The sequence below is a fragment of the Mus pahari genome, chromosome 22 (assembly GCF_900095145.1).
Source record: "Mus pahari chromosome 22, PAHARI_EIJ_v1.1, whole genome shotgun sequence".
NCBI lineage: Eukaryota > Metazoa > Chordata > Mammalia > Rodentia > Muridae > Mus > Mus pahari.
The window spans coordinates 20,907,848-20,923,076 of NC_034611.1; the positions used below are offsets into that span (position 1 = coordinate 20,907,848).

General features: G+C 39.3%; 1 protein-coding gene across 1 annotated transcript in view; it reads left to right on the plus strand.

Annotated features, from left to right (window-relative positions):
- Nucleotides 1–14,837, plus strand: part of Cdh17 (cadherin 17) — a 63,362-nt gene extending 48,525 nt beyond the window's left edge. Inside the window, exons 15-18 of the mRNA XM_021222321.1 lie at nucleotides 2,585–2,824; nucleotides 11,322–11,438; nucleotides 11,571–11,684; nucleotides 13,914–14,837. Of these exons, the coding sequence (XP_021077980.1) occupies nucleotides 2,585–2,824; nucleotides 11,322–11,438; nucleotides 11,571–11,684; nucleotides 13,914–14,002 (560 nt within the window). The 3' untranslated portion in view covers nucleotides 14,003–14,837. The remainder of the gene's footprint in view (nucleotides 1–2,584; nucleotides 2,825–11,321; nucleotides 11,439–11,570; nucleotides 11,685–13,913) is intronic.
- Nucleotides 14,838–15,229: the final 392 nt, after the last annotated feature.

Here is a 15,229-nt window from a genome sequence, read left to right on the forward strand (position 1 = left end):
TGAGTGTATGAGTGTGTGAGTGTGTGTATGTGTGAGTGTGTGTGTGAGTGTATGAGTGTGTGAGTGTGTGTATGTGTGAGTGTGTGTGTGAGTGTGTGTATGTGTGAGTGTGTGTGTGAGTGTGTGTGTGTGTGAGTGTGTGTTTTCCATCCCTCGTGGTTGTGTTAGAGAACACTTGAGCCAGTCTGTGCTTCAACTAGGCAGAGTTTCCCCTGAGGTTGGAGGATTATCAGGGTTGCTGTCTGCACTGGTTTTCTGGAGGAACTAGAGCCACTTCTTGGAACGTTCTAGAGTCCCTAGCTAACCTCCCTCTCTACCTCCTCTAAAGGGATTGGGGGCTTCTCCTAAGCCAGACACTAGTGACCTGCAGAGACCCTTGGCGCTCATGCATTTTTTTTTTTTTAAGGTTTTTCGAGACAGGGTTTCTCTGTATAGCCCTGGCTGTCCTGGAACTCACTTTGTAGACCAGGTTGGCCTCGAACTCAGAAATTCACCTGCCTCTGCCTCCCGAGTGCTGGGATTAAAGGCGTGATGCATTTTTTAGAGCACAAAACATTTTATGTAATGCTGTCTGCAAGAACGCTTGTGCGCTAATGAAACTGGGAGTTTCAGTTCCTTGGGGGTTCTGATTCAGCAGGTATCTGAACCTGGGTATCTGCCGCTTCGATGAGGCAAGATAAACTTTGAAAGGGAAGACAATTGCATAGATATGCCAGGATGTTTGGACCATCTTTGCAAAAACCTTGCATCCTATTTATTTCATTTGTGATACAAGTTGTCTACTGGCTCTTAACACAGAGTTCCAGAAAAATTATCAGATTAAAATAAAGATAAACTCACAGCAATGATATGGTATCCAGGAATAAGGCTGCTAATTAAAACATCGAGTGTCTTTAAATGGAATTTTCCATCTTGCAGTAGGAATTCTGTGGATCTTGTGCTGATCAAGGACTCTAATTAGCTAGTAATATATCTGCTTGGCTTATAAAAAAAAAGATGAGAGCAAAACTAATTACTATCAAACAAATACAGTTTTAGACTAAAAAAAATAATAAACTTTAAAAATACAAAGCCCCAAATTAGAGGCAGACATGGGGAACAGAGAAAGGAATCATAAAAATGTATGGGAAAAAAATGGAGAAAACCAAAATGACCATAGTTCAGTTCAACTCCAGCAAAGATGTTTATTATTGGAAGGGATGTACAAATAGATGAAGCTTTGCTGAGACACGGACAGCTCAGTCTCTGCCGCCTGCTACACATTCTGCTATCAGGATGTATATATTTTAACTGGTGATTTAAAAGCTCCCAGCAAGTCCAAGGGAGGTTTTTGTCTAAACCTTGATACTGTGTCTTCTCCTTGATCTGAGGACAATCGACATTTCACTTTGCACAAGTTTCTAAGTGTTTCAGTTTTAAGTTTTCATGTTTTAGAAATCTCATGGATTGCGACCGTGAGCCAAAAACCTGTTCCATTTTCAGTTGTTGGCACCAAAATAATAAGAATAATAATGTTAATAGACCAAACAACTTCAAAGACATCAGTGGACTCATCTTTGGTTTAAGAACAATCAGAGACATAAAAGTTGCTGTGAAGAAAATCAAGAAAACAAGGCTTCCTGGAATCAAAACAGGAGTCATAAAACAGTTTGCAGGAACACAAGTAGAGGCCAGCCATCAAAGCAATGTCTGCGTAAGGTCAGGCAGGGACAGTCAGGGTCGATTGTACCACACTGGATGCCTCCTGTGCACTTCTGTTATTGACCATACTTTGTGTACAAAGAAACCAAGGCATTGAGAAATTAATTTGCCCAAGAGCGCACAGCTACCATGGGTCGTAATGAAGAGGACATGGTCTTCATCACTATCGCATGACAGGACATTTGTGCAACCATTTGCTGTTTTCTCTTTGTATGTGAGAGCTCCACAAAGATCTTCACACAGCCATGTGCTTCATCAGCTGAGGAGGTGAAGCTTAGAAGACTGAGTTAGGATGCAGAAGGCAGTGGGAAGTGATCAAGGGTGTGGCTGTTAGGGACCTCTCCACTGTGCACTAGCTCTGTGAACTGAGCTAGGCCACACAACCTTTGAGTGTCGTTCTTCTCCTATGTAAAGTTCAGAGTTGTTTTGAAGATACACACACACACACACACACACACACACACACACACACACACACACCTGGTTAGTATTATCATTTAAACATTTAAAATATTTTTTTGTATTTATTTGCATGTGTGTGTGCCCATGTGAGTGTGTATGTGTGTGTGTGTGTGTGTACAGAAGTGCATCAAAGAATAATTTATGGGAGTCAGTTCTCCTTCCTCCATGTGGCTTCCAGGGATCGAAGTCATGTTGCCAAGTTTGGTAGCAAGTGTCTTTACCCACAGAGTCATCTTGTTGATTCCATTTAAACATTTTAAGCAGTACTAAAATTAAGTCTAATTCTAAAAACTTCCTTCTACCACTTTAATAGACCTAACTACTTAAATATTGATTTTTTTTTAAGGAAAGAGAAACATGATTCCATGTAAAGGATGGCCCATACTACTTAGAATTATATTCTAACCCTTCAATTCCTTAGGTGGATCCTCTCTGAGTTCTACAGCAGATTTCCACCTTGCCCTCACGGATGTGAATGACAACCCCCCTCGCCTAGCTAAGGACTACACAGGCTTGTTCTTCTGCCATCCCCTCAGTGCCCCTGGGAGCCTCATCTTCGAGGCCACTGACGATGACCAGCAGTCACTTCGGAGGCCCAAGTTTACATTTGCCCTTGGCAAAGAAAGCTTACAAAATGACTGGGAAGTTTCCAAAATCAATGGTGAGTTATCAAATGTACAATGAGAAAAATCAATGGTGGATGAAGGAATTACTTAGTGTGTGTATGTGCCTTGGTGGGCTTTGTAAACTCACCCAGAGTTTTCTTCGTGTTCCAAGAAAGCAGGTCATGCTCTGGAAGCACACAAGGAAAGTCTTCAAAGCCCCAGGCTTTGTGAAAAGGAAGCTTGACACCACAGCATCCTGGTTGGTGTACATGGATAGATGAATAATTTGAACATCAGTTGTAAATTTCCAGGCGAGCTAAGAAGCACATTTTATGTATTTATATTGAAACAAGTAACATACAGTAAACTTACTATATGCTATATTTCATCAATGTATACAACTTTGCAAGAATTCACACACACACATATATGCATATATACACAGATAAACACACATACACATGTCATATTAACACAATCAAGTGACTATTTTGCCACTCTCAAGCTTTTCCTTACCTTATTTTTTATTGCCCTTGCCCACCTCATTAAGCCCACCCTGTTTTTCTCAGACAACAGCCCATCTTTCTGTCGCTACAGATTTGTCTTTTCATAATTCAGGTACTTGCAGCTTCTTCCTCCCAGCGTGATTATTTGGGTGCGTGTTCTTGGTGTGTGTGTTCAGAGCTTCATTTTTATACTGTGCAGCAGTATCACAGTATCTCCCATTCTCTCAGTGACTGTTGGTTGCTGGGCACATGTGTGGACAAGTGTGTTAGAAGCATGACTTATCATGTTTCATAATTGAACACCAAGGAATGGAGTGACTACATCAATGGTAGGTTAGTGCTTAGCTAGTTCAGAAAAGGTCCAGAAAAGGAGGTAATTTATTCATGGTACCCGGTTTCTTTATTTGTTATCCTATAATATCCAGTAGGAGAATTATTATTAACCTGTTATAAATTTTATCCATTTAAAGTATTTGTGTGTATGCATATGTAAAACATTTTTTAACGATAGTAGGTGTTTAACCAACTTAAAGAACAACTCAACCAACAAACTAATACCAGATGTACAAATGCCAATACGGAAACAAAAAGAGCATGAAAAAACTGGTCTACTTCCAAAAATACAAATTTCATAATTTGTATTTTTCTAATAAAAGTGACATAGAAGGATATTCAGATAGAAAATTCAAAATAAGGACTATAACTGTGTTCAAACAACTCAAAGACAAAGAGATGAATGAAGTAAGGAAGTCTGTCTAAGACATGAGTATAGAGTTTGATTCTTGAGGAAGACCCAACTGAGTGGACATAAGAGTCTCAGTGAAAAGCCTGACTAACAGGCAGATCATGTCAAAAAAAAAAAGTCAGAGATGGAAGACCAAATAGAGAGTTGGAAGGAAGAATGATGGGAAAAATTTTAAAGTGAACAAAATATGAGAAAGTTTTGGGATAATATAAAAAGAACTAAGCTTTGAACTATGGGCATAAGAGAAGGAGAATACCACAATAAAGTTATATAGAATATCTTCAGTAAAACAGTAAAAGAAAAATTTCCAAGTTCAGAGAAAGAGATGTTCATCCAGGTTCAAGAGGATTATAGAAGACCAAACAAGTTGAACCAAAAAAAAAATTCTTTACAACATATTATAGTTAGAAGATTAAAAACACAGCCATCTGGAGGATATCATCCTAAGTGAGGTAACCCAATCACAAAAGAACACACATGATATGCACTCATTGATAAGTGGATATTAGCCCAGAAGTTCAGAATCCTTCTTAGAAGGGGGAACAAAATACCCATGGAAGGAGTTACAGAGACAAAGTTCAGAGCAGAGACTGAAGGAATGACCATCCAGAGACTGCCCCACTTGGGGATCCATCCCATAAACAACCACCAAACCCAGACACTATGGCAGATGCCAACAAGAGCTTACTGACAAGATACTTATATAGCTGTCTCTTGAGCCACTCTGCCAGTGCCTGGCAAATACAGAAGTGGATGCTCACAGTCATCCATTGGACAGAGCACAAGGTTCCCAATGAAGGAGCTAGAGAAAGTACCCAAGGAGCTGAAGGAGTTTGAAAGCCCCATAGGAGGAACATCAGTATGAACTAACCAGAACCCCACAGACCTCCTTGGAACTAAACCACCAATCAAAGAAAACACATGGTGGAACTTGTGGCTCTAGCTGTATATGTAGCAGAGAATGGCCTAGTTGGTTATCAATGGAAGGAGAGGCCCTAGGTCCTATGAAGGTTCTATGTCCCAGTATAGGGGAATACCAGGACCAGAAATGGGAGTGGGTGGGTTGGGGAGCAGAGGCAGGAGAGAGGGGAGAGGGGAAAGGAGAGAGGGGATTTTCAGAAGGGAAACTAGGAAAGGAGATAACATTTGAAATGTAAATAAAGAAAATATCTAATAAAAAAAGATAAAAACAAAAAACAAACAAACAAACAAAAAAACCCACAGAATTTAAAACAACTATTGAAAGTTGTATGTGACAAGGGTCAAGTCATCTATAAACTAGGTCCACATGTATTTTAAGTCTTAAATGACTGTAACTCTTAACCCATACTATGGTGCCCAGCAAAGCTACCTACTGAAATGGAAGGAGAAACAAAACTGTCCATAATAAAATAGATTAAAGGAATTTATGACTATCCAGCCAGCTCTACAGAGAATACTAGAAGGAATCCTTCAATCTGAAGAGCAGGATAAATACACCCAAGATGTCACAAGGGACAAACAATACCTAGACAAGTAATCAAGACATCTGAGAAAATAACCATACCACAGAATCAACAAGATGACAGGAATTAAAACATACAATTCAACAATCATCATGAATTTTAATCAACTCAATTCTTCAATAAAAAGAAGCAGACTAACAGATTGGGGTCCACCTTTGTGATGCTTCTAAGAAACAAGCCTCCTCATCGGTAATAGATACAATCTCAGGGTAGAAAGACTGAAAAGAGATTCCAAGTGCATGGAACTAAGAAACAAGCAGGCCTAGCTATTCTAATATCTGGCAGAGTAGACTTCAACCCAAACTAGTCAAAAGAGATAGGGAAGTATATTTCATACCCATTAAAGGAAAAAAAATCCATCAAGAAGATCTTACAATTCTAAATATGCAACAGGGCTACCCAATTTTATAAAACAAATATTACTAGATCTAAAAATCACAAATTTATCCCAACACAGTGATAGTATGTAGATTCAATACCACTCACATCAATAGATAGGTCATTCAGAAAAACTCTCTAATTAAATGTCATCATATCGCCAATGAACGCAAAAGAGGATGTTCCATCCAAACACTAAAGAATGTACATTCTTCTCAGCATCCTACAGGACTTTCTACAAAATTAACTACATATTGGGATGCAAAGTAAATCACATCCTCCATTCTGTCTGACCACAATGGAGCAAAGCTGGAATCTGATGAATCTGATGGCAACAGAAACTAGAGAAAGTACACAGAAACTAAACACATTACCAAATGCTAGTTGGGTAAAGAAAAAAAAATCAAGAAAAAAATTAAATTTCTGTAATTAAATGAAAAAGAAAACACAACATGCAAAAATTTATGGGGCACAATGAAAAAAAAAAAAAAACAAAAGGAATCAATGTACTCAAAGTCCTTGGAAAAGAGAAAAAAAACCTATGTCCACTACCTCCCTCCCCCCAAGTGGACAAGAAGATGGGCTAAAGAGACAACTCAGCAATCAAAAGCACTGGCAGCTGTTCTAGAGGACCTGGGTTCTGTTCCTAGCACCTATGTGGCAGCTTACAACATTTTGTAACTCCCATGTCAGGGGATCCAATTAGTCACTTCTGGCTTCTGTGTTTACTGTGTGAATGTGATGCATAGATATAAATGCAGGAAAAACCACCATACACATAAAGAATAAAAAGTGAAATAGGACAGGCAAGAATAATCAAAAGCAGGGCTGAAATCAACAAAAGAAATGAGAAGCTAACAAGATTGAACTTTTACCAAATTAGCCAAAAGAAAGAGGAGATCTAAACTAATAAAATTAGATATACAAAGGAAGCATTAAAACAGACACTTAGGAAATTCAGAGAATCGCAAAGGCATACTTGGAAAAAACTTTTCCCACAGACTGGAATCAAAAAGAAATTTCTAGGCATGAGTCCTACAAAAGCTACATGAAGGTAAAATAAATAATCTGGTCCCTAATGTCACATGAGACAGAGGTAATAAAAAAAAATCTTTCAACAACAAAAATGTCCAGGACCAGATGGACCCAAGCACAAACTTCTACAAGACTTTTTCAGAACCAACACCAATATTCAAGTTATTCCATGTTTTTTTTTCTGAGACAGGATCTCTCGGTGTAGCCTTGGCTGTGCTGGAACTCATTCTGAGGATCAGGCTGGCCTCTAACTCAGAGATTTGCCTGCCTCTGCCTCCTGAGTGCTGGGATTGAAGGTATGTGCAACCACTGCCCAGCTCTCATAAAAGGTTTAAAAATTGGAAATGTTCCATTTTCTATGAATCCAATATTACCATGATGAAAAAAAAAACTCCCCAAAGACCTCCCCCTCCCCAATAAGGTCTGATGAACATGGACACAAAACTTCTCAATAAAATACTTGGAAATCAATCAAACTCAAGAATACACCAAAGGCATTGCCCACCAAAATCAAGTCTGCTTCATTCCAGAGATCTGGGGAATTATTTAACATATGTAAATCAGTTAGTGTCATATAAGTAGACTCAAGGATAGAAACCTATAACCATCTCATTACATACAGAAATGGCAACTGACACAATCTAGCATCTTTTCATGGTAAAAATTCTGGAGAATCTAAGAATACAGCAGACATAGCTCATTATAACAAAGGCAGCATTCAGCAACCCCACAGCCAACATCATGCTAAATGGAGAAAAACTTGAAGCATTCTCACTAAAATCAGGAACAAAACAAGAATGTCCCACCCTCCCTGACTCCTGTTCAACTTCACAGCCAGTACTACAACACCCAGAAGAAGCTCCACATGCGCAGGACCACAATGCTCCCAGGATCCTAGGAGCTTGACCACACTCGGATCTTAGGGTCCCAGAGGCAGCTTGACTTCCAAGTGCTCTGACAGACCCAGGATCTCAGGATCACAGGATCACAGGATCACAGGATCACAGGATCACAGGATCACAGGATCACAAGATCACAGGATCACAGGATCACAGGATCACAGGATCACAGAGACAGTCGAACTCTGAGGAGTTCTGACACAACAAGGATCACAAGAAGGACAGGATCCAGTCAGATATAGCGAGGGCAGGTAGCACTAGAGATAACCAGATAGTGGGAGGCAAGCAAAAGAACATAAGCAACAGAAACCAAGGTTACTTGGTATCATCAGAACCTAATTCTCCTACCATAGCAAGTCTACACCATCACACCAGAAAAGGAAGATTCAGATCTAAAATCACTTCTCATGATGGTGATAGAGGACTTTAAGAAGGGCATAAATAACTCCCTTGAAGACGTACAGGAGAACACAGGTAAACAACTAGAAGCCCTTAAAGAGGAAACCAAAAAAAAAAAAAAAAAATCCCTTAAAGAATTCTAGGAAAACACAATCAAACAGCGAAGGAAATGAACAAAACCACTGAAGATCTAAAAATGGAAATAGAAACAATAAAGAAATCAAAAGGGAGAGGGAGACAACCCTGGAGATAGAAAACCTGGGAAAGACATCAGGAGTCATAGATGCAAGCATCACCAACAGAATACAAGAAATAGAAGAGAGAATCTCAGGTGCAGAAGACACCATAGAAAACATTAACACAACAGTCAAAGAAAATGCAAAAATCAAAAAGCTCCTAACCCAAAACATCCAGGAAATCCAGGACACTATGAGAAGATGAAACCCAGAGATAATAGGTATAGAAGAGAGCAAAGATTCCCAACTTAAAGGGCCAGTAAATATTCAACAAAATTATAGATGAAAACTTCCGTATCCTAAAGAAAGAGATGCCCATGAACATACAAGAAACCTACAGAACTCCAAATAGACTGGACCAGAAAAAAAATTCCTCCTGTCACATAATAATCAAAACACCAAATGCACTAAACAAAGAAAGACTATTAAAAGCAGTAAGGGAAAAAGGTCAAGTAACATATAAAGGCAGATCTATCAGAATTACACCAGAGACTATAAAATCCAGAAGATCCTGGGNAGATGTCATACAGACCGTAAGAGAACAAAAATGCCAGCCCAGGCTACTATATACCCAGCAAAACTCTCATTACCATAGATGAAGAAACCAAGATATTCTATGACAAAACCAAATTTACACAATATCTTTCCATAAATCCAGCTCTACAAAGGATAGTAGATGGAAAACACCAACACAAAGAGGGAAACACCCTAGAAAAAGCTAAAAAGTATTTTACTTTCAACAAACCCAAAAGAAGATAGCCACACAAACATAATTCCACCTCTAACAACAAAAATAACAGGAAGTAACAATAACTTTTCCTTAATATCTCTTAATATTAATGGACTCAATTCCCCAATAAAAAGACATAAACTAACAGACTGGATAAGTAAACAGGACCTAGTGTTTTGCTGCATACATGAAACGCACCTCAGTGACACAGACAGACACTACCTCAGAGTAAAAGGTTGGAAAACAATTTTCCAAGCAAATGGTTCCAAGAAACAAGCTGGAGTNGCCATTCTAATATCGAATAAAATCAACTTTCAACCAAAAGTCATCAAAAAAGCTAAGGAAGAACACTTCATACTGGTCAAAGGAAAAGTCTACCAAGATGAACTCTCAGTTCTGAACACGTATGCTCCAAATGCAAGGGCACCCACATTCATAAAAGAAACTTTACTAAAGCTTAAACCACACATCTCACCCCACACAATAATAGTGGGAGACTTCAACACTCCACTTTCATCAATGGACAGATCATGGAAACAGAATCTAAACAGAGACACAGTGAAACTAAACAGAAGTTATGAACCAAACAGATCTAACAGATATTTATAGAATATTTCATCCTAAAGCAAATGAATATACCTTCTTCCCAGCACCTCTCAGTACCTTCTCCAAAACTGACCATATTACTGATCCCAAAACGCGCCTCAAGAGATACAAGAATATTGAAATTATACCATGCACCCTATCAGATTACCACGGACTAAGTCCTCTTCAATACTAACAAAAACAATGGAAAGCACACATACACATGGAAGCTGAACAATGTGCTAGTCAATGAAAACTTGGTCAAGGAAGAAATAAAGAAAGAAATGAAAGGAGTTCTAGAAATTAATAGAAATGAAGACACATCATATCAAAACTTATGGGACACAATTAAAGCAGTGGTAATAGGAAAACTCATAGCTCCGAGTGCCTCCAAAGAAAAACTGGAGAGAGCTTACCCTAGCAACTTGACAGCACACCTGAAAACTCCAGAACAAAAAGAAGCAAATACACCCAGGAGGAGTGGACGGCAGGAAATAATCAAACTCAGGGCTGAAATTAACCAAGTAGAAACAAAAAGAACTATACAAAGAATCAACAAAACCAGGGGCAGGTTCTTTAAGAAACTCAATAAGATAGATAAACCCTTAGCCAAACTAACAAGAGGGCACAAAGACAGTATCTAAATTAATAAAATGAGAAATAAAAAGGTAGACATAACAACCAAACATATCTTTAATTATTCTGTTTGTTGAACATTAACATTTGAAAACATTAAAGTCATGTTCTACACACATCATGGAATTACTATTGATAATTTTTCTCACTGAGCTTGAAATTAGCATTTTCGTAATGTGTAACTTCAAAGAGTTTTTGCTATTTTGAAATTTTTAAAATATATTTACTGATAAAATAATTTCTCTCCTAGAGACACTGATAATCTTTTTAAAGTAAACTTATAGTTAGACAATATACACAGATATACAATGTGTTTTAAATGCTCTCTCACTATGTTAGGTGGTATCATATAAGGGCTTTTGAACATATTTCTTAATGACCCATTTTTAATATTTTGTGCTCTTTTACTATGCTTAATTCCCAATATTTTGTATTTTTTTGAAACAATTTAGTATTCAACATTAGATATAGGATCCTCAATTATGGATAGAATCAAATATTCATTAACAATATTTCTAGGGTATGATAGGATATGGATATAAAACTTGTACAAATTTTATGTTTTATTTTATTCTCAAAATACTCAATATTATTAATATGTTTGATGTATAAAATGCATTTAAATAATAAAAAATTTAAGGAAAAAATAAGATAAAATAAGGAGATGCAGGAGATAGCAAATAGACAAGGAAGAAGTTAAAAGATGTGTTAGCCCATTTTTCTTGGTAAGAGACATGGAAAACTATGTTAAATATGTTAAATTATTCAAACTATCACCTATATCAGACTATTCTTCAATTTGCCTCATTATATACAGTGCAAAAATGAGCTTTATTCCTGCCGAGTGAAGGTTCTGGAGTTGTATTATCATGTGATTCATTTTCTCCCTGTCCTGACAGGTACACATGCTAGTCTCTCCACCAGGCACACGCGCTTTGAGGAGCGAGTTTATGACATTCCAATCCGCATCAGTGATGGGGGGCAGCCACCCATGGAAGGGATTGTCTCCTTATCGGGTAGGTACCTTGTAAAGGTGATGGAGGATATCCGGTACCATGTGCAGTTTAAGAAATGCTTGTCTTTAAATTGGGATTTTTGCAACTATTCACTTAAAAACGTAACGTATGGAACTCTGTTCTGCTTTTTAGTTACTTTCTGCCAGTGTGTGGAAGGGAGCTGTTTCCGGCCAGCAGGCAAACAGGATGGGATACCCACTGTGGGCATGGCAGTTGGTATACTTCTGACCACACTTCTGGTCATTGGTGAGTGTGACTTTTCAGAGCCAAGGTTTCCTGTCCCCAGCCTCAGATGTGAGCTCATCATGCCATCTTTAGGGGGGCTCTGGGGGTTTCTTGCCTTGGGTACCAACCAAGAATACAAGTCACCAATCACATCCAAGTATCCTGGTTGAGAGATACCATATCAGAAGCTCCCGTCTTCCTGTCACTTCCTTGCTTGGATTTTCATGCTGACATTTATACCAGAAGGCTCTTTATTTTATTTTATTTTAAAGATTTATTTATTTATTATATGTAAGTACACTGTAGCTGTCTTCAGACACTCCAGAAGAGGGAGTCAGATCTTGTTAAGGATGGTTGTGAGCCACCATGTGGTTGCTGGGATTTGAACTCTGCACCTTTGGAAGAGCAGTCGGGCGCTCTTACCCGCTGAGCCATCTCACCAGCCCGCAGAAGGCTCTTTATTAGCCAGCCCTTCTTTATTGTGACAAATATCGAAGACAATCAACATTTTAAAGAAGTTTCTATTTGGCTCATGGCTTCAGAAGTTTCAGAGGTCCATGACTGACTGGCCTGTTGCTTTGGGGTCCACAGGAAGATGGTACTTTACTGAGGAAAGCTGCTTACCTCCCTTTTGGGAACAAATGAGAGAGGGAGGGGGAAGGGACCCGGGTCCTACTGTTCCCTTTCAGGGTACAATCTTTAAACTGTCTTGGGGAAGTCATCTGTTAGTAATGCTGAATTGGGAACCTTTGAAGGCCATTTAAGATTGTAACCATATCAAACTTTACACACAAATTGCTGCATTTTGAGCCGAGTTACCAAACTCTTATGAAGGAGAAAGAAATTAGTCTCTGTGACCCGCTATGTCGGGCACTGAGTTTGTTAGAACTGGTATCATGATGGGCAAGGCCTGCATTGACCCTCTGCCCCTGTTGGAATAGGGAGGGGTAGGCTGGGAAATGAAGATTCTGTGACACCTGAGATGTTGCTGAATTTCCCTTTGATTTATTTTCATAACTCTGGCCTCTGCTTCTTTACAACCTGGAGTAAGTTCACAGCATCATGGCTATGACTCTTCGCCTAGCTGGAGAGCAGTCCTCTGTCATGCATGGAGAGCAGCTGGCCTCCTTGAGAATGCCATCTGCTGCATGTGAGCGACCCTTCTTTTGAGAGAGACTTGCTTTGTAGTCCAGACTGGCCTTGAACTAAGGCAAACTATCAGCCTCAAAGCTAGATTTTGAGATACTGTTTACTAAATCCTTTGGCCTTTATGCCTTTTATTGTTTTTCCTACCTACCTTGAGAAGAATAAGCTCATGCACCACATTGAAATTTTTTCATACCGCCTCATTCCCATGATCCTACTCTAAGTTAGAGAATGGGCAGTTTTGAAGATATATATAAATAGAATTGACAGGGCTTTTTTGGTTTTGTACCCTTATTCTTTTCGAATGGGGGCATGTGAATAATCGCAAGATTGTCAGCAAGTGTTCGAATGTCTAGTCTTCTTGGCTATGGTGACTTCTGTAAGCTTATTGATGAGCAATTCAATTTCCTTACAGTAACTCCACACTTTTCCTAGTGGGCTCTGACAGTTGAGATTAAGGCACAGTGTCATCCTGTAAGAGTTCTGAGAAGTAAGAGAAACCAGAATGTATAGGCAGTCCACTGAAGGTCCCCCAGGAGAGACTAGCACTACGGGGAAGGTCCCCACGCTGCACATCTGACAACTGATCTACCAGTAAGCTGCATGCCGAGCCCTTACTGTGAAGTTAAAATTGTTTTAAAATCCGTTTTAAATCATAAACAATTCATATTTGGTAGGCACAATGAAAGTAGACTCTAGGTAGGTAGGCAGGTCTTGATAACTCCCTGGTTATGATTAGACTTTTTTCCCTAAGGAAGAAAAACTAGCATCAATGTTTGGGTGTATACATGGTTCAGACAGACATATTTCCACATTCTTTTCCCTCAGAGGAGTTATAGCACTGGCGCCTCTAGACCCTATTGCCAACCTCCAGGTTAGTTATAACTTCAGGCTTCCTATATACTCATAACAAATGACCTCTTTGCTTATCCAAGAGAGCCAATGCCCAGAGCTCTATACTCACTAGAACGACGAAGCGTTGTTTAATCACACAAATGGTGGTTCACAAGTCATTTCCCACTCCTACCCTTCCCAAGACCCTGTAAGTGACTGTGTTAGGACATCTAAAGACTGCTTGTTTCACCCCAAGTTTTCTCTTTTCAGGTATAATTTTAGCAGTTGTCTTCATCCGCATGAGGAAAGATAAAGTTGAAAATCCGCAGTCCGCTGAGAGTAAGCCTCTGAGGAGCTGAATTTGAAAAGAAACGGTCAAGTTTGTGTACCGAGCACTATATCAGTGCCTCAGCTGTTTAAATTTCATCCAAAATGTGAACTATAATTGGTAGAGTTTATGCATCATGCGCTATATCTGGTCCCCAGCTGTTTAATCTCATAATTCCATCCAAAATGTGAACTATAATTTCTTTGATGGCATGCCCTTCTTGTCCGGCAACATTTTATGCTACTTAGATATTTTATGTTCTGCAGACATTAGAGTTATTCTTCAGCTCCCCATAACATTTTCCTCCTTTACAAAAGCCTTAGCTTTATAACTTGAACCTTCCCCTCTGGGCAAGAAGCTGAGTATACGCCCTGTGTGTTGTTGCTTCAGACACATCTGTCATCTGTCACCAAATTGCCTAGGTTCCACTTATCCCTTTCTGTTTCAGCCCGTGCTCCTTCATCTCCTAGCATTACACAGAATTTAAAATGTGTCAAACAAAAGAACAAAGGGAAGTCCTGGTTGGGGGCAGGGTTGGGGGAATAAGTGGGTAGCCTTGTTCTTTAACAGGAGCAACAGCTTCTCTGTGTTGTTAATGTCTTCAATGGCGGTCCTCCAACTGGGCTATGGCACAGACGCTGGTGAGGTTATCAAATTCAACTGCTCTGTTTTCAAGAAAGATTTATTTCCTACGGCACAGGGACTGGTGAGCTGTCTGGTTTACTCACCACCACATGCTTACATACCTGCGCTACACGTTTTATTTGTATATTGACATTTTGTTATATATTTATCATGTGGAGGAAACAAAAAAGCATGAAGGTGGTAAAGAAATTGGAAAAAAATGTTGGTTTCAGTTGTTTTTATTTCTCTGATCTCTGTTTTATTGCATTTGTGTGTGTGTGTGTGTGTGTGTGTGTGTGTGTGTGTGTGTGTGTAGGGAGGCAGGTATGTCCACAAAGTAATGGTTATTTGTTGTTTTTCAAACTTGTCTGACATATGGAATTAGTGCAAGAGGGGGGTGGTGATCTACAAATTTTTAAATCATTGCTCAGCTCAGCTTCTAGACACAGTGAACCCTGACAGGTCCTGTCCAGACTTCCCACAGATGTCCCTGGGACTCAGGGAAGGCAGAGGCACTGTGGCTAGGAAAGCTGTTCCTCCACTTAAAAGATCCTTCAGTCAATAGTGGCCTGGGTCACGCTGCCACTTCCAAACTCGTGCACCCCATGATAAAGCTGAAAAGGTTCTGGTTCCC